At 53.5% G+C, this 27,167-nt stretch overlaps 10 protein-coding genes across 10 annotated transcripts; 5 read left to right on the top strand and 5 right to left on the bottom strand.

Moving 5' to 3' along the window:
- Positions 1 to 136: 136 nt before the first annotated feature.
- On the bottom strand, positions 137 to 1,864 carry N7474_002002 (SAP domain protein; the record flags this gene model as incomplete). Its single annotated transcript, XM_057193417.1, has 1 exon — positions 137 to 1,864. The coding sequence occupies one exon, from the start codon at positions 1,862 to 1,864 to the stop codon at positions 137 to 139; it is 1,728 nt and encodes a 575-aa protein (XP_057058370.1).
- Positions 1,772 to 4,237, top strand: N7474_002001 (uncharacterized protein; the record flags this gene model as incomplete). Its single annotated transcript, XM_057193416.1, has 2 exons — positions 1,772 to 1,865; positions 4,128 to 4,237. The coding sequence occupies 2 exons, from the start codon at positions 1,772 to 1,774 to the stop codon at positions 4,235 to 4,237; spliced, it is 204 nt and encodes a 67-aa protein (XP_057058369.1).
- Positions 4,091 to 6,595, bottom strand: aguA (alpha-glucuronidase; the record flags this gene model as incomplete). The annotated part of the gene is made up of 1 exon (XM_057193415.1): positions 4,091 to 6,595. One exon carries the CDS (start codon positions 6,593 to 6,595, stop codon positions 4,091 to 4,093), a length of 2,505 nt encoding a protein of 834 aa, XP_057058368.1.
- Positions 6,596 to 7,166: 571 nt separating this feature from the next.
- Positions 7,167 to 7,783, bottom strand: N7474_001999 (60S ribosomal protein eL30; the record flags this gene model as incomplete). The annotated part of the gene is made up of 4 exons (XM_057193414.1): positions 7,167 to 7,262; positions 7,448 to 7,497; positions 7,555 to 7,659; positions 7,714 to 7,783. 4 exons carry the CDS (start codon positions 7,781 to 7,783, stop codon positions 7,167 to 7,169), a joined length of 321 nt encoding a protein of 106 aa, XP_057058367.1.
- A 557-nt stretch (positions 7,784 to 8,340) lies between these two features.
- On the top strand, positions 8,341 to 9,876 carry N7474_001998 (NAD(P)/FAD-dependent oxidoreductase; the record flags this gene model as incomplete). The annotated part of the gene is made up of 4 exons (XM_057193413.1): positions 8,341 to 8,608; positions 8,664 to 8,953; positions 9,005 to 9,578; positions 9,626 to 9,876. 4 exons carry the CDS (start codon positions 8,341 to 8,343, stop codon positions 9,874 to 9,876), a joined length of 1,383 nt encoding a protein of 460 aa, XP_057058366.1.
- Positions 9,877 to 10,108: 232 nt separating this feature from the next.
- met2 (homoserine O-acetyltransferase) lies at positions 10,109 to 11,703 on the top strand (the record flags this gene model as incomplete). The annotated part of the gene is made up of 3 exons (XM_057193412.1): positions 10,109 to 10,148; positions 10,201 to 10,591; positions 10,644 to 11,703. The coding sequence occupies 3 exons, from the start codon at positions 10,109 to 10,111 to the stop codon at positions 11,701 to 11,703; spliced, it is 1,491 nt and encodes a 496-aa protein (XP_057058365.1).
- Positions 11,704 to 12,332: 629 nt separating this feature from the next.
- N7474_001996 (uncharacterized protein) lies at positions 12,333 to 13,244 on the top strand (the record flags this gene model as incomplete). The annotated part of the gene is made up of 1 exon (XM_057193411.1): positions 12,333 to 13,244. The coding sequence occupies one exon, from the start codon at positions 12,333 to 12,335 to the stop codon at positions 13,242 to 13,244; it is 912 nt and encodes a 303-aa protein (XP_057058364.1).
- A 1,463-nt stretch (positions 13,245 to 14,707) lies between these two features.
- N7474_001995 (uncharacterized protein) lies at positions 14,708 to 16,039 on the top strand (the record flags this gene model as incomplete). Its single annotated transcript, XM_057193410.1, has 1 exon — positions 14,708 to 16,039. One exon carries the CDS (start codon positions 14,708 to 14,710, stop codon positions 16,037 to 16,039), a length of 1,332 nt encoding a protein of 443 aa, XP_057058363.1.
- Positions 16,040 to 16,578: 539 nt separating this feature from the next.
- N7474_001994 (beta-glucosidase) lies at positions 16,579 to 19,223 on the bottom strand (the record flags this gene model as incomplete). Its single annotated transcript, XM_057193409.1, has 3 exons — positions 16,579 to 18,424; positions 18,495 to 19,101; positions 19,154 to 19,223. The coding sequence occupies 3 exons, from the start codon at positions 19,221 to 19,223 to the stop codon at positions 16,579 to 16,581; spliced, it is 2,523 nt and encodes an 840-aa protein (XP_057058362.1).
- Positions 19,224 to 19,912: 689 nt separating this feature from the next.
- On the bottom strand, positions 19,913 to 26,946 carry N7474_001993 (putative THO complex component (Rlr1); the record flags this gene model as incomplete). The annotated part of the gene is made up of 2 exons (XM_057193408.1): positions 19,913 to 22,040; positions 22,109 to 26,946. The coding sequence occupies 2 exons, from the start codon at positions 26,944 to 26,946 to the stop codon at positions 19,913 to 19,915; spliced, it is 6,966 nt and encodes a 2,321-aa protein (XP_057058361.1).
- Positions 26,947 to 27,167: the final 221 nt, after the last annotated feature.

The raw sequence follows: 27,167 nt of genomic DNA, 5'->3' as shown, positions 1-27,167 counted from the left end.
AGGCAGAATTTTCTGGAACTAGCACACAGTTTTGATCGTTGCATAGCATTAGTAAAACAGACGGTATAGTTACACTAATCAGTTATCGTACACGGCACAAGACACTTTTGACAGAAAATGCATCAAACCCCTGCCATCAGTCTCGTCGCATGCCACCCATCCGTCCACCACGGGCCTGGCGGCGACGGATAGCCTGGGCGCTGTATTCCGGCCCACCGTCCACAAAGTAATCCTCGTCTTCAAAGGTGAAGCGGCGCATCTCATCGCCGCCACGGCGCGGGAATGGGCCCTTCCGCAATAGCTCATCAAATTGGTCCAGTCGCTTGTCCGCCACTCGCCGCGGCACAGGGAGATAGTAGAGCTTGGGCTTAGCGGTCGTCGACTCAAACAGCTCGTCCAGAGGCTTGAAGCCCTGTCCGGGTCGTGATGAGGGAGCTGCAGGCGCGGGGACGTTAGAGGGGCGTCGGTCTATCTGAGAGACGCTGCCGCGAGGCCCCAGCGGGGGAGTGCGATTGAACCCTGGTTCGCGGGGTCGGGAGGGAGCCGAACGAGAGCCATTTGGTCCCGCTTCGGACAGTGTAGCTATGGTGCCGTCTTCGGTAGATTCATATTGCACTTCCCAGCGTACCGGAGGTCCGGGCCGGTTACGAGACGCTTCCTCCGTCCGGATCCAGTCTTGGATTTGCTGGTCGGGAATGAAGTCCACCCATAGGCTCTTGCGGTTACGCTCGTTGGGCCACACGCTCCCATGCAGGGAAGAACGGACCCGTGAAGCTGCCGCGATGTTGGCAAAACTGACAAAGCAGTGTGTTTTGATCGGGTCCAGGTAGAATTCCCGGATTATGCCCGGATTGGGAGAGCCACCAGGGGCGGAGGCAAGGCTGATCAGATGGTTTCGCAGCGCAGCAGGTTGGAGCGGGCGCATAATACCATCGATATAAAGGGCACCCGTGGCAGCGTGCAAGGCAGGCTCAGCGTCCCCATCTGCTGGTGCCATCTCCTTGGGCGGAGAAGCAGGCCGAAGAGGCGCAGGTTCTGCAGGTTTGAATAGCCCCCGGAAGCGAGCGTCTTGTTTCGCCGGACGCGATTCTTTCTGCTCGCCCGCCGTGTGATCTGTGGTTCTCTCATCTCGAGAAATTGAGGCTTCGTCTTCCTCCGACACGACCGGTGGGCCCTCCTCTTTCGCCCGAGCCTTTTTAGTTGCAAGTTCCTCAGCTGTAGGCGCAGGACTCTGGCTGCGTCGCTTTCGTTTCCGCCTGTCTTCCAGCGCTTCTTCTGTGGGAACAGGTGTTGACAGCTCGGTATTTGCTTCCGAGGTTTGGGCAGCAGGCGGGACGGATAGCTTGTCAGATACTGCAGCAGGTATGGTCTCGGGTTCTTCAGCTGGAGGCGCCTGTGCTGCATCGCTATGGGCTTGCTCAACGGGTTCTGCTGCCTGGGCCATGTCAGTGACTTGGGTTTGAGGAGCCTCGCCCGCGGGCCCATTGGTGGAAACAGGTGGCTGTTCTGGTTGTTGCGGCTGGGCATCGACCACCATCTCTAGCTGCTGCTGAGTTGGCTGTTCCTCATGCTTCTGCGCCTCCTGTGTCTTGTCACCAGCAGGCGCCACATCTTGTTCTGCTTCTTTTGTTTCTGGTTGTCCCGGTTCTTGCGCAGGGGTAGGTTCTGGGGCGGGATGTTGCTGTTGTTCTTCAGCTGGTTCGGGCTCAGTGCCTGCTGCTTCTGCTTCAGGCTGTGCCTTGGCATCTTCTTCCACGAGCTTGTCAATGAAATGCTGCTTGAGACGCAGACCGGTCTGTGGGATGCCACGTTTCTTGAGCTCCGCCTTCAGCTCGGCCACCTTCAAGGAGGAGTACTCAGCCATCGTGTGCGCATTCACTGAAGTGTTGCATGGAAACAAGGGCCATGAAGAAACACGAACGCGACTGGAATGGAAGGATGACCGCATTGCTTAGTCACGCCTGTTTTGGGTTTAGCGCAATTTGGTTCACTTGTCAGTGAACTATACGACCAGCTAACAGTATTTTAAATCGACCTAATGGACAGTTGCTGCATAATGGGGGGCCCCGTCTGACTGGCTGCGAAGCTGACGAAGCTAGTTTTGTTGAGGGAGCATTTGGAGCTTCAATAGACTAATCTGGACTATTAAATGCCTGTCCACCCTCGTGAAGTCGCCAATCCCTCTAAAGAATTGAGTTGAACGTCAAGCTTTGAACTGGCCTGCCCTGGATTATATGGGACTAAAAATACTGCCACAAAAGCCTTTTAAATTGTCGGTGGTTTGAAAGGTTCTACGTGTAGTTTCGCGAATAGATGGAAACTCCTATTTTTGTAGAGTTTGATTGCGAGCTGGGCTCTACGCTCTTGATTCTGGGATGGGGATTTTGACAGCGAACTGGGGGCATGGGGAGTAGTTAAAATGGGGCAAGGGGCATATCATTAGCTGACCGGCTCGCTTGTGAAATATGTTATCCGCGGATAGGGTAAACGCTTGATAAACTAACATTCTGGTTAGTCTTAGGCGAAGAGGCTAGGGTTAAAAATCTACTATTAGCATTCTTCGCAAGATGGAACTCATTCGATTGGTCGGAAATTAATTACGTCTCTTAAGGTAGTTAAGAATCTGCGCATTCCTGATATGTAAATAACCTTTGCAGGTATCAAACCAGGAAAATAGTTCAAAACCAATTTCTGCTACACAGACAACTATGTGCCTAGTAAGCGAAGACGGTGTTTGTGGCTCTTAGCCCGCTTCTTACTGTGTTGCTCTAGATTTTATAAATAAGGCTACATGCCCTTTGTTGGAGACATATACTACCGTTTACAATCCTCCTTTGTGCCTCACTTCGAACGATGCAGACTATCAATATTATCCTCCTTTTCGCAACATCTCTAGCGGTTGCCTCGCCACTAGCAACTCGGCAAGCGGACTCATCATGCAATTCCGGGACGATCCAATGTTGTGCGAGCGTTGAAGATCCTAACTCCGCGACAGGAAAACGAACTCTTGAGGCTCTTGGTGTTGCCAGCACGGGAGTTGGCGATCAAATTGGTTTGAGCTGTAAGCCAATAACTCTCCCCCGAATTCGTTATCTTTCCCTATTACGAGTGAAAACCGTTGTCTGGCCTTGGCAAAACTAAGGTTCCCCGATAAGTGTCGTGGGGATTGGAAGCGTCGCGTGTTCCGCGGAACTTGTGTGCTGCCAAAACGTTGTCGTAAGTTTTCTATTGCAAAATGTCCTTTCACCTTAGGCATCCTGCCCTCTTAGTATCATGCTTGAAGACTCCGGAAGAGCACTGACATATTTACTATAACCTAGCTCAGCGGCCTTGTCGCCCTTGATTGCAATCCTTTCAACGCAAACTTGAGGTAGCCAGGCGGAAAAATTGACCTTTCTTTGGTTTTAATATGTTTGATTTGTACACGTGGACGGATTCTCCTAGGACCTTTATGGTTCTTGAATTCTAGTCAACGGGCCCTGGGAGCCGCAGTGCCAATCCGAATGCCCTTTTCGTCTCCTAATGCCCTTCATCTTTTAGCTCTCTCAATACTCATAGAACTAAACATTTTTCCAAGTAACATCCGATGTGGTGTAGTGGTAACATCACCGTCTCTCACACGGTAGCCCGGGGTTCAATTCCCCGCATCGGAAACTGTTCAACATTTTTTTTTATCCTTCCAAGAACGGGTGTTGTGGGTGGAATAGAAAAAAACCATCAGAAGATCAATTGTTAACAAGATTATTTACAGTTAAATGGACTTTTGGAGGGGCAGGAGTCATCTAGCTCTTTGAACCTAATTCGTGGGTCATTCCATTCGACCACGATCTTTTCTCTGTCTCGGTGGCTACTGATGTGAGCATGTATTTTCTTTCAGTCATAGCCTCAAGTAGGTCGTTCATATGTCATAGGCCCCCGATTAGCTGTTCTGTGTTCTTTGTCCTCTCCCCTCCGTATCGAGATCTTTTCTATGCACATTTTTCTTAGAAGGTAGAAGTCTACCTACTACCTATGGTCGACCCTACTAGTACAATTGATGACTACCTGAAGAAACAATGAGGCAGGGCCCATGTCAATTCTCTAAAAGTATCTAGTCCACCGTTCCAGAGGGGAGCACTGAGATATAGTCCAATGGGGCTGGCTCAACGCCATTGGGTGTGCCGACAATTTTAAGAACATCGCCCTGATTGACCTGGACTCCTCGGAAGTTGATGCGTGTAGCAGAATGGCCATCTAAGTAGATAGAAGGAGTGTGACTGAGAGTATGCTCATTGTTTCCAATCCATTCTCCAACAGTGTGGTTGTTCAGATACACCTCCCACTGAGATACGCCTCCGAAGAGATCATAGTAGTTGATTGCGAGGTCATAAACCCCAGAAGAGAAATCAAGTGTTGTTGTCGCTGTGCCGGTGGTGCTATTGGAACTCGTGACAATGGCCATGGATCCCGAGGCTGTCTCAAAGGGGCTGACGACGTACGTCTCATACCCACTCAGATCCATGTCCTCAGCTTCGATGCGCCAGGGGTGGTTTCCCACGCGCTTCATCTCGTCAGGAACCCTAGATAGATTGTGGTAGAAGTTGACAATGGCATCGCGCCAGATGATGGAATGACCAGCCTGATAATCGAGGCGTCGTCGGATGTCTTCGTATCTTTCCGCATCGACCTTGCCCTTTAGAGATTCCCACTGGGTGAGGAATGTCTGAGCTGTATCAGCACCCTCGTAGTGTGCATCATAGAAATGCTGGACCACGGTCTTGCCCGAGTGTAGACGGTGGGTATAGTTCACATGGTGGAACCACAAGACCAGGTTATCAGGAGTGGTGTCGAGATTTTCGTAAATGGCTGCCACTTCTGCGGGATATTGGCCTGTGTAACCCGTACCCTTTGATACGGTACGATCCATGCCAATTGACCTGTGGTCTGCACGAGTCCATTGCCCCCATCCATTGTTGTCTTGAGAAGCAGGATTCGGTCCGTAGTGGGTGTACAAAATATCCGTCAGCGTCTGTATGCCCAAGTTACCGCTGTAGTTCTCGTAGGCCGGCCACGATTCCATGGACATTCTTGTAAGAGTTTGGAGGACTTCACTGTCCAAGCCAAAGGTCAAACGGGCCCAATCCTCCAGCACCTCCTGTGCACCCTCTGTGGGGTCCCATGCTAGACGACCATATGCGTAGAGGTTCGACATGGAGAGGTGGCTTCCGAGCCAGGTTGCGTTTGTACCCACGTTGACGACAGCTGCCGAACCACCTAGTTTGCGGTTGAACCGCTTGCCAGTATAAATATCACGGACTACAGAAGGCTGTCGATCCACGCGAAGATCAAAGTCCATGACTGTCTTCCAGAGCGGGGGCAAGTAAAGAAGATGCGACTGTTGTCCGAGATACTCCTGCGTGACCTCTAGCTCCAGGGCGGTGTTGGTGTGGAATAGATTCGCAAACAAGGGTGACGTAGGCTCGCGGACCTGAAAGTCGATGGGTCCGTACTTGATTTGGATGATGACATTCTCATCGAATTTGCCATCAAGAGGCTTGAAGAAGTTGACTGCGGCCTTGGCACGGTCTGCCTTCCAGTCGGACTCGTTGAGCTGATTGTAGACGAAGGCGCGGAACATGACGATACCGCCGTATGGTTGGAGGGCTTTGGCGAAAAGGTTCGCTCCCTGGGCCAAGGTTCGGTTGTATGTCTCTGGACCCGGTTCACCTTCGGAATCGGCCTTGACAAGATAGCCTGCCATATCGGGAACACGTTTGTAGATTTGGGCTGTGACGTTCGTCCACCACTGAATCACGGATTTATCCAGGGGATCATAGGTGCTGAGGCCACCCAGAATCTGGGGCGTTGCGAAATTGAGTGAGATTCCAAGCTGTACACCATAGGGACGGAAGGCATCGGCAATTCGACCCAGTCCTTCGATGTTCTGAGGTGTCAAGGTGGTGGCGTTGGCATTCACATTGTTGACAACCACCGCATTGATCCTGATAGAGGCTAACAAACGAGCATATTGGGCGGCCCGGCTTAAGTCATTGACAATACCTCCATCTTTGAAAAAGATGGACTCTCCTCCATAGCCACGCTCGATGCTACCATCCATATTATCCCACTGGTTGACCCATCGTACTGGCGCAGACGGGTTCGTTGCATAGGCCACCTCGGAAAAGTTCCCCTGCGCAAGCATTGACAAGTATTCAAAGGCACCATAAAGTGCACCTCGTTCATTTTGACCCAGGATCTGAACACCCTGGCCTCTGGTGCTCAGCCAGAAACCATCTTCATCCAGCGCCGGAAGCTCCTCCACATGGCCACAAGTTTGACGGTACTGGTCAATTGTGCCGACCACAGCGGAATCTGGTTCGCACTGACTGTGTGCAATATGAGCGTGGCTGCCATAGATGTCCTTCAATCCTTTCTGCAGCTCTGAGCCCGCAACGTATACCGGGCTTGTCTCGGTGGCATTCAGGGCAACAATGGCGGACGGCAGGTTGCGGCGACACTGGCTGGAGCATGGCAGTGATTCATAGCGTAGCCAGCCCTTCAGGCCATTCTCGGCGGCAACGAGACCGAGCGAGGCGAAAAATAGAAGAGGTTTCATTGTGTTGCATCTATGGTCTGGAAAGAGCCATCATTGCTCAATTCCTGGCGTACTACTTTATACTAGCCTCTTAATGTCGGCGAAAGCAAAACGACGCAATATGCAAATTTCAGGCTAAATGGCTCGACCGGCGTGTCGAGGATTTCAGGCTATGTAGACTGATCGGCGTGCGGAGATGAGTTAGGTTCTACACTACAGGTGGAGCTTTCGGGGTTTCTCTCCACAAATATTCCGTGGCGTTGGGGGTGTAACTTGGCAAACACTAAAGGAAATGAACTCGGGTAGATCTAAATGCAAATACAGGGATAATGAAATGTTTCAAAATCGATCTGATTGACTGGTAATGTCTACTGGCAAATGGGTTCCAGACACAAGACACCGAGACAATATCTCAAAAAAAGTATCCCTTCTCTAGTACGTCTAGGCCCCGATTTGGAGCAACATGCACCCCCAGCATAAAGTGACAGTGCCTTCAACGGCCATTGTGAAACGGGAGTCGGCTGAGGATAGATGATGCAAGGTAATTTTAGTCCATGTGTGATGTCAGCCACATAGACTAGCTGAGGCTTGTTTACGCCTCACGGCTCAAAATATCCGAGTCACCGGCATCCAGCACGGCCATAGCCGAACAGCGGAAGAGTTTACCGCACGCGGTACCGAGTTCAATCTATACTAGTATTAGTCGATTTACGCTCTCCAGGATTCCAATTTAGGGAATCCTATCGTTGAGCAACTTCACTCTCCGAAGTGGCCGAGAACCAACTTCTTCGCTGAGTAGTGGAGCTGGCTCCTCCGGGAACGACACCTGATAAGGATATCGTCCAAGGGAGGCAGGATGGTTGAGTGACGTACATTGTTTCCGTTGAAGTGGTGCACTGGGGTCTTCGCGAGCATGGCGTAATCTGTGCGAGTCCGGATTAGTATCTGATGCGACAATTGTAGGTAAATTGGAGACATACATTCAAGCTCGGACTTGCGGAGGGGAGGGCAGTTGCCAGAAATGAGGACCAGCTTCGCCTTTCCGGAGCGAAGTGTTTTCATTGTGGACTTGGTTCCCATTGTGACTGCACAGAATTGTCAACAATTTGCTCTCGAGGGCGAGGTTTAGGCGAACGTACCCTTGCCCGACTTCATAACCAGGGCGAGGCGCGACGAAAGAGTGTCGCCAGACTTCTTGGTTTTGGCCATTGTAACGCTTATTGAGAGCTGTTGTTGGAATTTAGGTGTTTGGAAAGAGTTGGAGAATCTCGCACTCAAAAATTTTTCGAATCACCGACGTATGACTAAGCAGGCCCTAAACAGCACTCATCTGGGCAGATATGGCGATGCGCTGTAACTTGACAGCAATTGGAGATTGGTCTGTCAGCAAAGTGCTGGTTATAACCAGTTTAATAAATTATATTAATTGGTCGCAATAAGCTTGCATATCGATCAATTATCTCGGATATGCGTGTAGCGGAGACTATCCCTGTTCGACCCAACCAAATATACACAATCAGGTTATCGCAGTAAACAACCCCGTATGCAATTTCCCAAGCCAATTAACTCAGATCACCCATCAATAAATCCCCTTTAACAAGGTTAGTCATTATCGATGCCATTCATTTACCCCCGAGGTAATCCCCGAGATTAGTGAACTTTTGCCCCGCATCGCCCCAATATTTGTCAATTGGCCCGGAATCCCGCGTCAACATAACCATCATCGAGATAAACTTCCAGAACCGCAGCTGAGCAAGATTTCCTCGATGTCTTCTTCTAACCATCTGCCCCCCGTTGCTCCGGTAGCAAATCCTACGATACCGTTCTGGAGAAAGGAGCCGCACGAGCTAGATAACATCCGTACCACCCCCGAGCTACCAGAACAAAGTGACATCGTCATTATCGGCGGAGGCTATGCCGGAGTGAGCGTTGCGTATCACCTGGTAACCTCACAGCAACCAGAAAGACAGCCTCCACCTTCCATCACACTTGTCGAGGCACGACAGATATGCTCTGGAGCAACCGGACGAAATGGTGAGTCATGCCAAACGCACGCTTGGATCCTAAATCTGATGTTATAATTACCAAGGTGGACATCTGCGGCCCGATGTCTACGAGACGGTTGCACTGTGCCTTGAAAGACATGGGATTGAGGCTGCAATTGAGCTTGCGAGATTTGAGGTCTCCCATATCCCCGCAGTGAAAGCGGCCATTGCCAAAGAAAAGATTGATTGCGACTTCAATCTGACCCGGTGCATGAACGTGTACCTCAATGAGGAGCATGCTGAGCGGGCGAGACAGGCGTACGAGGTCCTGCGAGACCAGGGCGCGTCATACGTCGATGACATTCATTACACGTCGCAGAAAAACGCAGAAGGGGTATGCTCATTTTCTCTCGTACGTTGAATCATGCTGATAACCAACTCACAGGTCTCTGGAGTTCAAGACGCCAAGGCATGTCTTTCTTATACAGCAGGCAACTTGTGGGCATACAAACTCGTGATGGGCCTCCTTTCGAGAGTGGTGCAGTCGAGCTCTGTCAATGTGCAAACCACGACGCCGGTGACATCTGTGACACCCGATGGATCCCATCATCTTGTGCACACTCCTCGAGGTACCATTCGTGCATCTAAAGTGGTCTATGCAACCAACGCATACACCGCAGGCCTCCTGCCTGAGTATTCCAAGAATATTGTTCCCTGCAAGGGAATCTGTTGTCACATCACGACGCCAGAAAACAAAATACCCCCTTTTCTGCCCTATACCTATGTTGTCTGGAACAAGGAAGGAAATGGTGACAGCTATCTGATCTCCCGACCAGATGGGAGCATTATTGTCGGCGGGGCGCAGTACAGCTTTGCGCAGCGAAAGGAAATCTGGCACAACAATGTGGACGACAGTACCCTGATTGAGCCGGCAAAACACTATTACGACACCTACATGCAGCGCACATTCCGAGGGTGGGAGGATAGCGAGGCAAAAGTGCAAGAGATCTGGACTGGAAGTACGTATTTCTTCCTCTGTTTTCCAATGTTGTACTGACCTGTCCAGTCATGGGCTACTCCTACGATACTCACCCGCAGATTGGTGAGGTTCCAGGCAAACCCGGCCAATTCATTTGCGCCGGATTCAACGGACATGGTATGCCAGTGGTCTTTCTCTCCGGCAAAGGAATTGCGGAGATGATCAGAGATGGCAAGCAATTCGAGGAGGTTGGTCTACCGCGGATTTACAAGACGACCCCGGCAAGACTGGAGGCTGCTCAGACGGGACCGGAGGGCGGGGATACCTTTGATTTGTAGATATTTCCCTATAGACCAGACTCTGTACTGTTGCACCTTCCAGATTAGGAAATGAGGGACGGGTTGGTCATCCAAGGCGGTGAACCCCGTGACCCATCCTGATTGGCTGTTCCGCCCGAGGTGGCCATGGATGAGTCAAGCGAAAGCAATTAATAATTTTCCGTCGATTCTGTTTCTGCTTCTTTTCTCTTCTTGTGTATATCCCATTGCTCCTTCTTGACATTGACTCGCCATGGTTGTCGAGTCGAATAGCGCATCTCATGCGTCACTCCGTCAGTCCATACCTGCTCCCCTCACTCCGTGAACGGCTACTAAATCCCGTAGAGAGAGTCGCTGCGCAGCCTGAAAACCCGTACGCGGGGTTGATCCAAGATCAATCCATTGCTGTCGTCCCATCCTTTACGCTCGAGTCGGGTGTCACTCTCTACAATGTCCCCGTGGCGTACACTACCCTGGGAACACTCTCGCCGAAAGGTGACAATGTTCTAGTGATCTGCCATGCATTGAGTGGGAGTGCCGATGTCGCAGACTGGTGGGGCCCCCTACTGGGTGGCCCGGGCCAAGCCTTTGATGTCTCGCGCTTCTTCGTCGTCTGCTTGAACAGTCTGGGGAGCCCGTACGGGAGCGCCAGTGCAGTGACGTACAAGGATGGCAAACCCGACAACGGTTACTACGGGCCCGAATTCCCGCTGACGACTGTCCGCGATGATGTAAAGTAGGTATTTCTGTTCTTGATTCTACCACCCACATTGCTAATCCCCTCAAAGTATCCACAAATTGGTGCTGGACGACCTGGGCGTGAAGCAGATTGCCGCGGTTGTCGGTGGATCCATGGGCGGAATGCTCACTTTGGAGTATGCCTTCTTCGGCAAAGACTACGTGCGAGCTATCGTACCCATTGCCACCTCTGCACGCCATTCCGCATGGTGCATCAGCTGGGGCGAGGCACAGCGGCAGAGCATTTACAGTGACCCGAAGTACGACGACGGGTACTATGCGTTTGATGATCCGCCGGCTACCGGTCTCGGGGCGGCTCGCATGTCCGCCCTCCTCACCTATCGAAGCCGCAACTCGTTTGAATCGCGATTCGGTAGAAACGTGCCAGACCCGTCGAAGCGGCAGAATATCAACGGGACCGAGAAACTGCCCACGCCCCCCAATGAACACTGGGCAATTCACAATGACGGGCATAAAGGTGGTCTGTCCTCCCGATCTGAAAGCAGGCAGAATTCGCCTGCGCCTCAGACCGAGGTCCAATATATGGACCCACAGTTTTCCGGTACAAAGACCTTCTCCGTGTCGACCGAGACCAAGCCTCGAACCGATTCTGTCGGTCGCCCACGACCACCCACCTATTTCTCGGCCCAGTCTTATCTTCGCTACCAAGGCGACAAATTTGTCAAGCGATTCGACGCCAATTGCTACATTGCCATGACGCGCAAGCTTGACACCCACGACGTGTCTCGGCACCGTGCTAGTCCGACGGCCGACGACCCCGTTCACGAGGCCCTCTCACGCATTCAGCAGCCGGCGCTGGTTCTAGGAATTGAATCAGACGGTCTGTTTACCTTTGCGGAGCAGCAAGAGATTGCTGCGGGAATCCCTGATTCACGGCTCAAGCGCATCGACAGTGCAGAGGGCCATGACGCTTTCCTTCTGCAATTTGAGCAGGTAAACCACCACATTGTGGAGTTCTTCCATGAAGTGTTGCCGGATATCATGGCGCAGGTTAGCGCGGATGGTGCTGCGGCCGTGGCCAGTGTCAACAAGTTGACCAAGAGCAGCACCTTTGGGGAAGCAGAGGTGGAAGACATTACCGCGTGGTAAATAAGTGCTTCCAGAGGTTAAAAGCCACTTGCGCGCAGGAACTCCCTGCCGCCATTCCTGGGCGTGGATTCAAGTTCACGTCTAGAAGGACGCCGCGGCGTCACAGAGAAGTAAAGGTTGCTGTTCTTTTTATCCGTTTCGCCAGTCAGGGAGATGAGCATCCAACTGCCTCTCTCGTGTCTCGCTTGGCCTTGTTCCATGCCTGAGAAGACTGTCAAAGAAGCATCCAACTGCTCTCCATCAGACCCGCCCTCTGGGTCCTTTTCTCCGAGGAGACTCGCTCCGGGGGTGATGGGTCATTGGGACTGTGTACAGTCCATTCAATTATGCGACACGGTCGCTTTTCGATGATTAATATAAACTATAACAATGAAAATAGAAGTTCTCTAAATATGGTCCAGTTATTATTCAGCCACGGGAGTCGGACGATGACCTCATCCGGCTGATTAATGGGCGTGGTATGCTCGGCCTTGGCTTTGCGCCGAAATTATTAACCTCAAAACACAAACATTTTCAAGAACTTGTCTGGGAGTGTGGTTTAAATAGAGGCCATAATACCCATCAAAGGGCTTGCTTTTCATCCACTCCATCATTTCTAGTTGTTTGACAGTACCAACTCCCTTTTCACCATGACCAAGGCCATACTAGTCACTGGAGCCACGGGCAAACAAGGCGGTGCCTTGATCAATGCTCTCCTTGAGCATGATGCTCCATTCGAGATCCTCGCAGTCACCCGAGACCCACGCTCAGGCTCAGCCCAACGGCTCGCCAAAAAGTCATCCAAGGTCAAGCTCGTCGAAGGCAACATGGACGACCCCGCGGCAATCTTCACGCGCGCGCGGCAGCTCACCTCATCGGAGATCTGGGGTGTCTACAGCGTACAAGTGGTGATTGGCAACGGAGTCGGCGCCGAAGAGCGACAAGGCAAGGCGCTGATTGACGAGTCGCTCAAGCAGGGCGTGAAGTACTTCGTGTATAGTTCCGTCGACCGCGGCGGCGACGACAAATCAGCATCCAACCCGACTGATATCCCGCACTTTATTTCAAAGCACCGGATCGAGCAGCATCTCTTTGACAGCACGAAGAATGGCGAGATGGACTGGACCGTGCTGCGTCCTGTTGCGTTCATGGACGGGCTCACCCCGAATTTCATGGGGAAGATGTTCGCTACGGCGTGGCGGGTAGCGCTCAAAGGGAAGCCGCTTCAGATTATTGCTACCCGCGACATTGGTGTCTTTGCTGCGGAGGCATTTCAGCACCCTGATCAGTTCGCCGGCCGGTCTATCTCACTAGCGGGCGATAATTTGACGTTCGACCAACTCAACGACATCTTCAAGGCGAAGACTGGCCGCGATGTGCCTACGACCTTTGAGTTGGCGTGCCGCGCACTCCTGTCTGTTATGGGTGACATTGGGGCTATGTTTCGTTGGTTTCATGATGAAGGGTATGGGGCTGATATTACCGCGCTGCGCAAGCAGCACCCCGGATTGAAAGATTTCGCGACGTGGCTTGAGACGGAGAGTGCTTTTGTGGCGCGCTGATTGACTGATTATTGATGCGGTGGCGTTTATGGATGGGCTTGATGATTGACACGTTACAGTCGCGTTGGCTATAGTTAGCTAAAAGGTTAATAGTTTGTGCTTTTCTTTCTTTTTTTTTCTCTTCAACGAGCCTGCTCTTTATATCCTTGACAAACAATTTCAAATCGATCTACTGAGATCGATAGCTTAAGTAAGATAATATTGCTAGTCTCTTATTATTCGAAGTCGGTCTGCTATAGATGGCTAGTCGGAAACTGCATTCAGCCGGGGTAAACCAAGTGGGACCCTGGGGCGGGTAGGACTCATAAGACGAGTAAGGATAGTCATTTAGGGTGTGCTTGGACCCTTGAACCAGGGGGAGGGGGTTTGAAGCAGCATGCCAATACATAGAATGAACCAGCACGATGTTATCGACACGCCGAAGGAAAAACAGGTTCTTTGCGCCTGTAGGCCTCGATTGATTACACAGACACTTCGGAGGTGGGAGTCATAGTGGTCAGCCTCAATACTCGGCATTGCCAAAAGGGGTGCGGTGCCGGCCAGCTAGGGCCTCCGTATCTCGAGTCTAGACTCGCCTTCGCTTCCGCCTCCTGCTTTGTCTTCGGCTAGTTGATCACATCCGGATTAGGGCCAGTAGCTGCCAACGAGGACCGCCTGTGGAGAGCGAATCCAGGGCCCCCCGTCAGCCCTAACTCCCCCAGCTATGGCCATCCTTTATCGCTGATTCCCTATTGTCGGGAATGGGTCGCTAGTACACAGCCTTGTGCCTACTTGACACGGGCCTCTTCCATGTCTCTCCACAAGCCTGTCGGCTGAACACCCCCGAGGCAAACCCGGCGAACGCCCCCACGCGAGGAGCCCGAGCTGAAAGGTCAATAATAATCATTCTTTAATCGGCTTTTTCGTCCCCAGCTGGCGCTTCCAGGGTTTACCTTTGCTATCGATCTTCTGCTGCATTCTTTCATAGTACTACCTGGTTGTTTTTTTTGTTGCATTCCAGTCGTCGCACAGCCAACGGCGGGCCCCAGTGCTACCTACCTCTTGACAGTACATTTGTTCTGCACATAACTCGGAACTGTAGCCTGAAATCTCCCTGAGCCGGAGAACCTGTCGTTTTGCGATTCCTGGAGTCTGGCCGGTTCGCCCCCTTCGCCACACTCGCCTTTGCCCTGCATCTGTGACGGTTGTGCCCGCATAACCCGGGTTGGGGGGGTGGTTTCCATTGTTTGGCTGAGATTGACTTTAGCAACTTTTCTTTTAAATGCATAGGAGTCATCTCTGATCGCCGCTTGCTTCCCTATAATCGTCTACGATACACCGCACATCCATATTCTATCGTGACAACCTACATATCTCCAAATTATCATTCGGTGATGGAGCGCAAGCTTTCCCAAAAGGCCGACAGAAGACGACATCGATTTCCCTTTTCTCGTACGACACAAGGACGAGATCGGGCTTCCACAATGTCTACTTCGCAAGAGAACAACACCAACGATAGTCGTCCCCGCTCAGCTACAAGCCCCGTCTCTTCAAGTCATGCCAGCATGCCGTCGACAGGGATCGACCGAAGCCGATGTTATAATTTCACCGACGAACCAGGATACTTTCGACCCGCATCCCCGTTGATCGACCGACAGTTCATCGAAGAAGATTTGGAGATGAACATCAAATACGCATGCACTCTACTCTCGCACAGCATCGAACGAGGCATCCCATCAGGACCCTCCTATGAATCACAACAATTTCCAAAACCACCAGCAGGGCCTACGGATATTGAGAATTCCCGCGTTGAGCCGTTATTGGGAGAGTCGCACACTCAATTCGATAATTTATTTCCAAGCAAAGGAATGGATCTCAGTACAGAAGCACGCAAGGACTCAGGAGTTGGTCTCAGCTTTCAGTCCTCAGGGAAGTCCGGAAAAGCCTATCGGGCTAGCTTTTCGGGAACCGCTGGCACAAGCGCCAACATGAGATTCTATGGGAACCGTGCCTCTAGTGGATCGTACCAGGTTCCATCTTCCGATAGAGGACGCTCGAGAGGACAAAGTGTCGATGCGGAAAAAGTGTCGCGCTCTCGGTCTTCCAGTCCGTCGTTGTTCCCGTATAGTCCTCCCCAGCTAGGCTGCCAATGGACTGTGCCAGGACCGATCTCCGTTGGATTCAATGCTAGGGAACCCGAGGCTGCCCGTGAGTTTAAAGAAACAACTCCGTTTTTCGAGGACCTCGAAGCAAACCTCGGCGCAGCAGGAATGACCTGGTTATGCGCAAATATCGAGACCGAGGACGACGAGAGCAGCATCCCTTTCCCAGCCGTCGAAACGGAGTATACGCCACGAACCAGCGCAGACAAGCTGGAACCCATTTCCCGCACTGGATTCGGACCTGCCCGCAATCGTTTCTACAGCGCTCGCTGGTCCCATTCAAGCGCAATGGGGGTGCCCGAAACCTCAGGACGAGACACTTGGTACAGCCGCGATTCGAGTATATCCCGAAGTCCATCATCCGCACGAAGCTTCTCCCCCGCAAACGCGCAAGGAAAACAAGATTGGTCTCCTCGCTACGTTCCTCCCGACCAGGGCTGGCCTGACCGGAAATTCTCTGGTACCTACCACACAGACCTTCTTAAGCACCATGAGACAGTCTATTCGGCTATCCCTACAGACGATCAACCGCGTAACCGGCGCAGAAGAGCTTCGAATTTACTGAAAAAATTGACTGGTCTTGGGCGGAGGAAGGCGTCAGATCCGATTGAAAGGGGAAGAACTCCTCAGCGGGCTATGCAGACTTGTGCGTAATGATTGCTGAACTGATGATGATATGATCCGCAAGGCTTTTTCTCTTCTTTTCTCTCCTTCTTTTATTATGTCCTCTCCTTGCCTTTTGATACGGGCTTCTTGTCTTGTTAGCTGTGCGAGTCACACTTCTTTCTTCTGTCTTAATGTAGATACCTAATTTTTAGTTGTATATACCCTTTGCGTCTTCTAACAGACCATCTTCAAATGATATTCGAGAGCTTTTTAAGACATTGGTGTTTCACTTTATTTCGGAAGTTATTCTTCAAGGGATGTGGACTACCTCAACTTTATTGAACAATGCGATTCAGGTACCCGAACTCCTCGACAGGATGTCTCAGACATAAAAAATCTGCAAGCCAATGTACGTACTTTAGATTGCTACTTTCAACCTATTCTAACCGTTAAATCACAATTTCCGAACCTTAACCAAATGTTCACCCACCTACATCATACGTAATCAATCTATTCATTCATGCAAATCATCAACCGAAACCTATTTCAGCAGCCAAGCATCCGTAACAGCCATAACCCAGTCCAAACTACAGCCCAAGCCAGAACCGCGTCTTGCCAACTTCAAACTCGCCACGCAGCTCCTCAGAGCCAGTACCAGTAACCTGAACTTGGTATTTACCCTTCTCAGAGATCCACTGGTCACGCTCCTCATCCCACCAGGAAGTAGCGAGTTTCTTCTCAACAATAAGCTGAACAGACTTCGACTCGCCAGGCTGCAAGAACACCTTGGTGAAAGCCTTCAGCTCGCGCACAGGGCGGCCGACAGCCGTTGGGGGCGGAACGATCCAGAGCTGGACGACCTCCGCGCCGGCAAGAGAGCCGGTGTTGGTCACCTTGACGGTGGCGGTGATGGGCTCTCCAGACTCGGCTAGAACAGCTTGCTCGGGCACGGTGGCGATGCTGAGATCGGAGCGCGTGAAGGTTGTGTATGAAAGACCGTGGCCGAAGGGGAACGCTGGCGCCAGGTCGCTCTTCTCGAAGTAACGGTAGCCCACGTAGATATCCTCACCGTACAGGACGCGGCCTCGCTCGGAGCGGAAGTTCACGTACGAGGGATTGTCTTGCAGTCGGCGTGGGAAAGTCAGAGGCAGCTTGCCGGATGGGTTGACGTCGCCGTACAGCACGTCGGCGATGCCGTTGCCGCACTCGTTGCCGCCGAACCAGGCTTGCACAAGTGTCCGGGCTGAATCTAGCCACGGCATTGTCACCGGTGTGCCGGATTGGAGCACCACCACGGCGCTTGGATTCGCCGCCAGCACCCGGCTGATCAGCTCGTCGCTGCCTGGTGGCAGGTCCATGTGCTCACGGTCATGGCCCTCGGTCTCCCACTCGAGAGTGAGTCCCGCGAAGATGACGACCTGCTCTGCTTGTTTGGCCTGCTCGACCGCCGTCAAAATCAGTTCCTCCTGGCCCACACGACGGCTGCCGCCGAACCGGAACCCGCCAGGTCCAAAGGCTACAATGCCGCGTGTGTCCATATCAGATGTTGGGGCGCTGCCGAATTCAAACAGAATCTTATATGTCTGTCCGGCTTTGAGCTCCTTGCTTCCGCGTTCCTCGACAGTGGCTGTTCCAAAGAAGGCAGACCCCTGCTTCTGGTCCTTGGTATTGTCGACAACCACCTCGCCATCGATGAGAAGACGGCCGGTGCCCACAACAGTCACGCCGAAGTCGTACAGTCCATCGTGCTCGGGAGTGAAAAACCCCTCCATGTCGACGTAAAAGGTCATCGACTTGATCTTGGGGTTAACATAGTCCATGAGGAATCCAGAAGACGAAACCAAGTGCAGCTCATCGACGAGGTTTCGCTCCTGACCAGCACTAGACGGTTCGTTGTACACCCTGAAGGCGAGCCCGGTCTTGCCATCAGCAGTTTTCATCCAAGGGCCCAAATCTGGCAGGTCCTTGTGCGAGTACACGCCCTGGGTGAATGTGACTTCACCCTGGCTCTTAGCCTTGACACCTTCCAACGGAGTCACGGTATAGTACGGAGCCAACGATGCGGATCCGCCGCCGCAGTACGCGGCAATCTGGGCATTGGGCCCGATGACGAGCAATGACCTATCCTTCTTCAGTGGCAGAATCCCGCCTTCGTTCTTCATGAGCACAACTGACTCGGCCGCGGCCCGTCGCAGCAGAGCCTGATCTTCTGGCCGGTTCAGTGCCTTTTCAGGCGCATCTTCGGGGATACCCAGGGGCTCAACCCAGTTGGCCAAATTGAGGACGTTGCGCACACGCTCATCCAACTTGAACTGGGCGACCTTGTTCGATGAAACTGCGTGAGCCAGGGCCTCCCCGCGCCAGCGAGTCTTGCCGGGCATCTCCACGTCAAGTCCGGCATTGATGGCATCGGAAGTGCTATAGGTACCGAACCTGAAGCCAAACGGTATTAGCATCAATCACTTCTTCTCTTCTTCGAATGCAGAAACATTAAATAGCGTACCAATCACTCATAACCAGACCATCCCAGCCCCACTCTTTCCGTAGGATATCATCAATGATCGCCTTATTCTCACTAACATGTGTTCCATTGACCTTATTATAAGCGGTCATAATACACGCACTCTTCGAAATGCGCATCGCCAACTGAAACGGCATGAGATAAATCTCCCGCAGCGCACGTGCAGTAACAATACTGTTAACAGCCATGCGCTCATGCTCCTGGTCATTGCAGACAAAATGCTTCAGCGTCGCAGCGACGCCCTTCTCCTGGACACCCTTGGTGTAATGGCCCGCCAGCGTACCGGAGAGCACGCCATCCTCGGAGAAGGACTCAAATCCGCGTCCGCCCAGCGGTGAGCGTTGGATGTTGATCGTTGGGCCGAGCAGGACGTGCGTCCCCTTCGCGATGGCTTCCTCGCCGAGCAGGTGGCCGACTTGGCCTAGTAGCTCTGTGTCCCAGGTTGCGCCCAGGGCTGTGGCGCAGGGGAAACATGCTGCTGGAATGCCGTTGAAGAAGCGGGTTCCGCGCACACCGTTGGGTCCATCGGACATGCGCAGGCGCGGGATGTTCATGCGCGGGACGGAGACTGTGTGCCAGAAGTCGGTTCCTGGTGTGAGGCGTGAGCATGGATCGGAGTAGAAGATACCGGAAATACATACCGGCTGTCAGAGCGACCTTCTCCCCCAGTGTCAGCTCCTCAATGGCCTTCTCGACATCGATCTTGCCCATGATGCTTGATGTGACGTATGATGTGATGATGTCTTATTGCCCCGCGATCGAGGGAAAGAGTAATTCAGGTAATAAGATCTCTTGTCCACGGATTTCTATCAGAAACCGTTCTTGTACCAGGTGACCAAAAATAAAAGTTGTACGAAGCTCTCGAACCGAGCTGTGAGCTAGCTGGAGTAATAGTCCAAAAACTAAATCCGGCGGGGACAGCGGGGTTGATTGTACTTATAGAACCAGAACTTGGCTGTCAGTCGGGGAAATACTGTGTCGAGGAGAAACAATAATTGCCCCGAGTGATGAGAATACCCAATGGGCCTTACAGAGTGGAGAATAATAACGCCAAGGGCAGCGGTTAAAAAGCAACACGGAGGGCAGCCCGAGGTTTTGCCGGATGGTGGGGGCCCGGGGAGTATCGGGCCGGTGATCCTAAAGTATGGAAAGCAGAAGACGGTTCTAATAGTACTGAAATTGGGTTCCATGGTGGTAGCATAATAAAGATAATACAGTTGAGGAAGTGGTCGCCAAACACCAGCCACGATGCACGAGATAAAACACGACGAAATAGTCAAGGCAGCTCAACAAGAAGCGCCAACGTGGCCTGGGGGGGAATGAACTTAAACAGTGAAGTAGAGATCAAATCAATCATCATCACGCTCCACGCCGAGGGCGTTTATTTTCACTTCCGGTCCTCATACCCCGACCACCATCACCAGCGCCAAGACCGCCTTCTTCAGCGCCAGGGCGCCCACGCTTGCGATGTCCGGGCCCGTTGGCACCATCGCGATGATCCCGCTCCCGGCGATCGCTTCGGCGCTCGCGCTCACGATCGCGGTTGTCGGATCGGCCACCCCGGTCCCCTCCTGCGTTTCGGCGACGGTCATTTTCGTCAGGCGGAGGGGGCCGCCTGGAGGCGGCGGTGGTGGCGGGGGACGCGGCGCGCCCATTGACGAGGGAGGACGAAGGCGGCCTTCTTGTTCATGCGGATTGTGGGCGCTGGGCGCAGGTGAATTACCAGCATCGGCGGACCCAGTGTCGCGATCGCGCCGGTCTCGACGGCGCAATTCCTCGCGCGAGCTCGGAACTCGGCGGAGAGACTCGCGTGGCTCGGTGGGTGGACGGTCTTGGTCGCGCTCTTTGTCTTCACGGCCGGCACCACCACCGCCTGCGTCGCTGCGACGGCTGCGTTCACGCTCATGGTCTCGAGGCCGTTCGCGGTTGTCGTCGCGCCGATTGCTGCCGCCGTTGGTGTTGGTATTGTCGCCGCCATCGCGCTTGCGGTCTCGTTCACGGTCACCGTTTCGTCCGGATCGTCGTGTGTCGGAGCCAGCATCATCGATCAGGTCACCTCCGCCTCGGCTACCACCACTTGGTCGACTACGCGAGGATCCGTCGTCTTCAGGTGGTCCTGCGCCCATGGGCGGACGATTCGAGGACTGCGGAGAAGGAACGTGCATACTTCCGGATTCGCGCCTTGAGCCCCGTCCGCGGGGCGATGGGCCAGAGGGAGTGCGATCAACAGGTCCGCCAGATTGCTGCTGAAGCATATTGTTGATTCCAGCAAACCTCTTGTCACCACGACGGTCACCACCAGATCCCTGTGGCCCACGCGGTATGGATTGGTTTGACGGTCCAGACCCGCCACGAGGTCCAGAAGGAGGTGCCATAGGAGGAGCCGATGGTGGTTCTTGGACAATATGTTTTAATCGATCGGGATGAATACCTGAGGTAGCAGTAGTCGGAGAGGGCGGTGCAGCTGAGGATTGCTCAGAACCACCTCGCCCGCCCTGTCTCCCAGTATCTTGTTGTCTACCAGGCCGTTCAGAATGCGCCCCAGGGCCATTGCTTGGAGTGGAGGGAGGAGGTTGCTGGCCAGAGACATTACGCCCACGCGCATTTCCACGCGCATTTTGACCCCGCGGTCCAGATGGGATATCGGGCTGAGATTCCGGGATCTGGCGGGGAGCTTCTAGACCCAACGCCACAGCTCTTGATTCAGGCGGAGGCCGGTCACCGCGAGGACCTCTCGGGAAATCCTCATGGCGAGGAAGTCGGTCTGGCCGGTTAGGCAGATTGGACCTTTGTGGAGACGGACCAGGACCAGGGCCACGACGGGGCCCGTCACCCATTCGATCAAGGCGTTCAGGCATCAGATCGCCGCGAGGAGGAAGGTCGGGTTCATGGAATGTATCGGGACGCAGACGTCCAGAGCGGCCAGCAGGCCAGTCAGGATCGCGCGGCAGTCGCCCATCGCGATAGCCAGGCCCATGCATAGGCTCATCGAGCGGTGGTCGCATTAGGAAATCGCGGTCACGGTCATTGTGGCGCATAGGGCCTCGAGGGTCGCCCATAGGGCCATCAAACGGGCGGCCGTGATCAGGCCCACCGCCGTGACGACCACGAGGACCAGGTCCGAAATCAGGATGTCTGTCGCGGCGGTCATCCATCAGCTCAGGACGCGGAGGCAGTCTGCCATCGCTGTGCCGCGGAGGTCGACCAGGAGGATAGTTCTGTTGTCGGGGGTTGGCATTGGATGCAGAACGCTCGAGATCCGGGCGCTTTGAGTCTTGGCGGCCGGAGTCAGCGCGAGAGCCTGGACGTGGTCGCACAGGAGGTTCATCCGTAGCACTTGTCGGGCGTTCGCTGGTAGTAGCATCGGCGCTCGTATCCATGGCGGCGGGACTAGAGTCCACCGTAGCCTCAATTTGAGATGTAGACGTAGCCTTCTCTGTCTCCTTCGCTGGCACATCGGCCATCTTCGCATCCTCGATCTCACCATCCTCCACCTCCATCCTATCCTTTGGTGCGGCACCCTCGAAGCTGAAAGTCGTAGAGTTAGCGGGTTGCGTCCGTTAATAGTTCCGAGAGGTCCACCAAGAAAAGCTTACCCATGAGCTCCAGAAGGAGGCTTGAATTCAGTTGCCGCAGCATTGAGCGGAGTTGGCGTGGCCGATTGTGGACGCGAAGTCCCAGGCTTATCGGCAGCGAAACCTGCCTTGCCTTGGCCAGCGCCGGCCAGAGCCTGGACAAGATTGAACTCCTGTGGAAGCATCCACTTCTTCTCCCGCCGGTTGAGATCACCGATCAGCGAAGCAGCGGGAATCTTGACGTCGTCGCGTTCATCAGTCTTGCTCAGGGTATTGACGGCGGTCAGCATGTCACGACCGATCCAGTTGACGGCGGGGAAATGCTGCACAACGGCCTTGAGAACGCTGATGGCGTTGCGGATGTGCATGTACTCGCCCCCGTTAAGACAGGTCTTGAGTGCGTTGGCGAGCAGACGATGCCACTTGTAGAGGAGGCGGCGGAAATCTTCAAACTCCAAGAACTTGACAGGCGTTCCTTCGGGGTCAACGTTCTTTGCAAATCCGGGGAGGTCCCTCTTGGCGCCGAATGCTTCTTTTTCGTAAACGGCTTTGTCGGCGTGCCATCGGCTAAGATCACGCAAGATTTCGTTCAGGAATCGGCCCAGGTTGTCTGCTTCTTTTGAGGTGCACAAGAAGATAAGAGCCGTGAGTCTCTGGTCGCGGAAAAGCTGGTCCAGCAAGCCGACGGTTCGGAAGTTGGGAGTCCCCGAACTATGCAGAAACTTCAGCATCTTGAAGCAGAAGAACGCATCAAGAGGAGACAGAAGCAGTCGGGGGAGGAAGCACTGCTCCAGTAAGGCGACATTGAGCGCATCGTGCTTCAGACGCATGCCAGCGAACCAACGGTCTTTCTCCTTCTGCAATCTGTTTCGAGTCTGTCCATATGCCTTCAAATGGCTCTTGTTCTCCTCGAGGATCCGATCTTGCAGCTGGGTGATCTGCCGCTTTTCTCTATCCTTCCGCTGCGTGCCGGCCAAGCTGAGGTCAGACCGGTCGTTGTTTATCAAAACGACTCGGCGTTTTTGTCGATCGATCTCGTCTTCATAGGATTTTTGAGGAACATGCACATCGTAGAGAGAAAGCTGCCAGAAGGTCGCGTAGAATTGCACGCCTACTACGTCCCACATCTCCGAGGGTAGGACAGACTTGACGTTATCCATCAATTCTTGCATCACAGGATTTGCAGCCAGTGGCTCGACGTTCACCAGAGGAGTGGGGGCGAAATCATTGCCCTCAGTGGCATCAGTAGTGTCCTTTTCTTCCTTGTCGACATCCATGGCGTTTTCCGTAGTTGCTTCTTCTGCCTTGGCAAGCCCTTCGCCATCCTCGGCGGTGTCCATTTTATTCTCATCGGCAGGCTTCGAAGCGGCGGTTGCATCACCAACAGCTTGTTTATTGGCAGATTCTGCTTCCTGCTTTGAACGTTCAATGTCGGTAATTTTTTTGGACACACTGACTCGTCGAATCCAGAAGGCGATTTCGGGCTGAATACCGAAGTCTTTGATGAGAGCAGAGAAATCCGGCACGAAGGAATCGAATTCCTCAACCGACAGGTTGCTGCGAAGAAGGTCCAAGTATTGGGTGAGGATACGATGGATTTCGTCGAAGATGTTGCCCAACAACTTAAGTTCCGAGGTTGACTCGTTGTAAACACAGGTCAACCGCTCCTGCGCGATTGCAACCAATACCTGGCCTGCAAGCCGAGTATGGGTCAGGGACTTTAACAGACGCCGAGAGGTAATCTTGGACTCGTGGCGCTTGTCCAGCAGCTGCAAAATGGTCTGTGATTGAAGAATGTCTCCACCGGCCATGGCCTGGATCTGGGCATCGTTAAAGTTGGTGTCGGTGATAATACCGGCCATAGAGCTGATCATCTGTTCCAAAATAATGAGGTCGGTAGAATTATTTTGTCGCAGCTGTTCCACAACGTACTGCAGAACAGGCGCGGGATCCATCACCGAGTACCGCTTGAAGGTTCGACCCGCAAAGGTAGACAGGGCATTCAGCCATCGACTAGCCAACAAGCCACCTTCCTGCACACGACTCCGTCCCTTTTGGCCGAGTGAATTGATGAGCGACCAGGTCAGGATATCGTAGCCAAGGTTGGTGAAGTAGCGGGCACACTCAACAACAACTTCAATCAGGTTCTCATAGGACTCGATCTGGCTGATGGCGACATTGATGACGATTCCCGGGTTGGCATAGGCGATCTTGGCCAGTGCGCGGGCCATTGGTTTGATGTTGGTCTTGCTGAGTCGCTTGAGGACGTCCTTTGTCTCCGCTCTGGCCAGGTCAAAAGCCGATTTGATGTCCGGGAGCCGCGAAGTTTGTCCCTGATACCACTCGGCGTACATATTGTACCGAACCTCGCGAGGGTAGAAGCTGAGCAGGTCAAACACCTCGTTGACCACACCAGGGTTTGCGTTGGTTAAGCTGACAGCGGGTAACAGGAGACGCTTCAAGAGATCTCGCCACCGGGTCCTGTTCTTGTCCGATCCATCCTTGGCCAAGCTGTGCTTGCCAATTCGCGCAAGTTTCGTCAGCAGGCTTGCGTCCTGTCCGATTTTGTGGCCGGACAAATTGAGGAAAGAGGAGCAAAGAGCGAAGACATCATCGACAGACTGGCAGATGGGGATATTGTCCGCCCAATCGTCCCAGTAGAAGCGGTAATCGGTGGCATCGTTTGCGTCTTCTTTGTCCAGTTGGGCCCAGCGCAGAGTTCTTCTTGCTGGTGGAGACGTAAGGCGGAGTTGTCCTTTGGCCACGCCACTTTGGTCCGGATTCAGGATCTGTCGCTGATGGGAGAAGTCATCTGAAGATGACAAGGGCCGTAGTGGAGTGTAAACTTTGCTGAGGGAGTGATGGAGGATGCGATGAATGAAATCAGGCATTTCAGGGTAAAGGTCCAAGAGCCAGGGAAACTTGCTCATGACGAACAAGGATTCGGGGATGGCACCGATGACGAGAAGGCTTTTGAGCAGCAACACTTTCTGATCCTTGGGGTCTGGAAGATCATCCTCCGCTTTGGTCGCAGCCGCTTTATCAGGTTCCTGATCTTTCGATGGAGTTGCCCGCGAGTCTGATTCGCGCATGCGAGGCGTGGGTAGAGTGTCGTCCGATAGGGCACCAGCCGTCATCAAGGCGTTAATACCACCTCCTGGCCGAGCCGCTCGTTCTCTCTCTGCCTTCTCCTGCATCTTCTCGGTTTTCAAGGTGTCCATCGAATCATCCGGTCTCCAGAGATGGGCGTAGAGATCACGAAGAGAAATGAAGCCCACTTTGATGAGCAAGGCTGCCAGATAGATGAGGTTGTCCGGAAGAACGTCAGATTTGGAACGAGCAGAAGAGGAATAGAATCGAAGCTTGAATCCGAGAAGTTGCGCCGCGACTCGGTTGCCCTTGGGTGGCAGCGTCCCCGTCTCCTCAATCCATGCTCTTGTCGCGTCTTCCCCCTCAGGCAGGACGGTGGTTTCAGGGAGCGCCTTCTTCAACTCATCTTCTGAAAGTGGTTTGCGGCCGATTTCGAAGAACGCCCGAATCCCGACCTCACGCACTCGGTCCCAGAATTCTCGGTCTCGTTGTTCGTTGGATCGCACGATTGCTGTTCGGTCTTCCTCTGTCGTTACCCAGCCGCCAGACCCGGGGAGAGCCCAATTCGGCAGACCTGTGCCACGACGGCTTTCGACACTACGGTTTGTCTCCTCCGTCGGCCACCAGGAGCTGGCCCGCAGCAGCTTGACAAAGAAACGATACTGTTTGACAAGGACCGCAGCGAAAACGTCCAAAGTCACGTCGAGAACACGCCCAACATCCATATCAAATGCACCGATCATAGCCTTGACACGTTCGAATGTATCTTCGACCACATCGCTTGCTGGAGGCTCGTTGTTGCTGGTGGTGAAGAGCTCCGTCAGGAGCTTAGAGTATCCTTCAGATTCCTCGCGCAGCAAGTTGTAGTTGGACTGTCGGTAAAGCAAATTGGTTTGCTTTCGGATTCCCATGCGCGCGAAGGTTTCGCGGACCAATCCCAGCGACTGTAGCAAGGGCGTATCCAGCTGAAGACGCATTAGAGATGGAGAGATTCCAGTCGCAAACACGAGAGGCTTGAGGGCCGGATTTGACGTGTCGGCATCTGTCATGATGGAAAGGGTATCGAGGAATAACGAGCGCGGGTCCAGACCAGTCTTATCACTTTCCATGTCAACATCTTGAGATGCCTCCTCCTCACCTATGATTTCCTTCACGGCTGTTCCCGCATCCGACGGAGATAGACGGCCGTATATCGCGGACCGGAGAAGCTCTTGGTAAACCGATGCCAGCCGCGCCAGGTCCTGCTGTTCGCGGGCCGCGATGCCTTCATCCACGACCTTCTGTTTGCCTGTCGATGTCCATTCCTCCACAATATTATCCATCACAAATTCGTAAGCGTAGGGAGGAGGCGGAGCGGAGGGTGGGCGCGTGGCAAGAGTGACCGGAGCAGGAGACGGAGACGGCTGCGCCGCAGCCGAATCGCCATTCAATCGCGATGTCTGGGTAGTTTCTTTCGACGCAGTCACAGCGGGGTGAAACATGGGGCCGGGCTCGATATACTGCGAGCTAGAAAAACTCTGACTATCGTGAGAGCCACGACGCGAGCCTGGCCGACCGCCTCCGCGGGACGAACGGCCATGGGAGTTGTCGCGGGGTTCGGAATCATCTCTCGACGGGCTAGATCGTGCACCGCCGGGATTGGCAAGGTGGTGGGCCATGTTGAGCGAGCCAGGACGATGGGGCGAGGGTCTCGGGCTATCGTTGCCTGTGGAATCATTGGACCATGAGCGCTCGCCGCGCTTTCTCTTGCCACCGTGCCCGGGCGTCATGGCGGATGGTGAGCAGCCGGGTTAGACGCGCGACGCGGAGACGGTGGATTGCGATGCCGGCAGGGTGCAGCTCATGGGGTTGTTGAATCTGTAAGTACGGAGGCGGGACGATTAGCGATTGCGGACAGGATAGGAGTGCGGTAGTCGGAAAGTGGGCGCAGGATGGAGACATACCAACGAGAGGACAGCATGGAGAAGAAGAAGAAGGGGGGCGGAGGTGG

The sequence above is a fragment of the Penicillium riverlandense genome (assembly GCF_028828495.1).
Source record: "Penicillium riverlandense strain IBT 135883 chromosome Unknown utg000001l_segment0_segment0, whole genome shotgun sequence".
NCBI lineage: Eukaryota > Fungi > Ascomycota > Eurotiomycetes > Eurotiales > Aspergillaceae > Penicillium > Penicillium riverlandense.
Note: the sequence above shows the minus strand (reverse complement) of the source record. Positions and strands in the feature narration are given on the sequence as shown.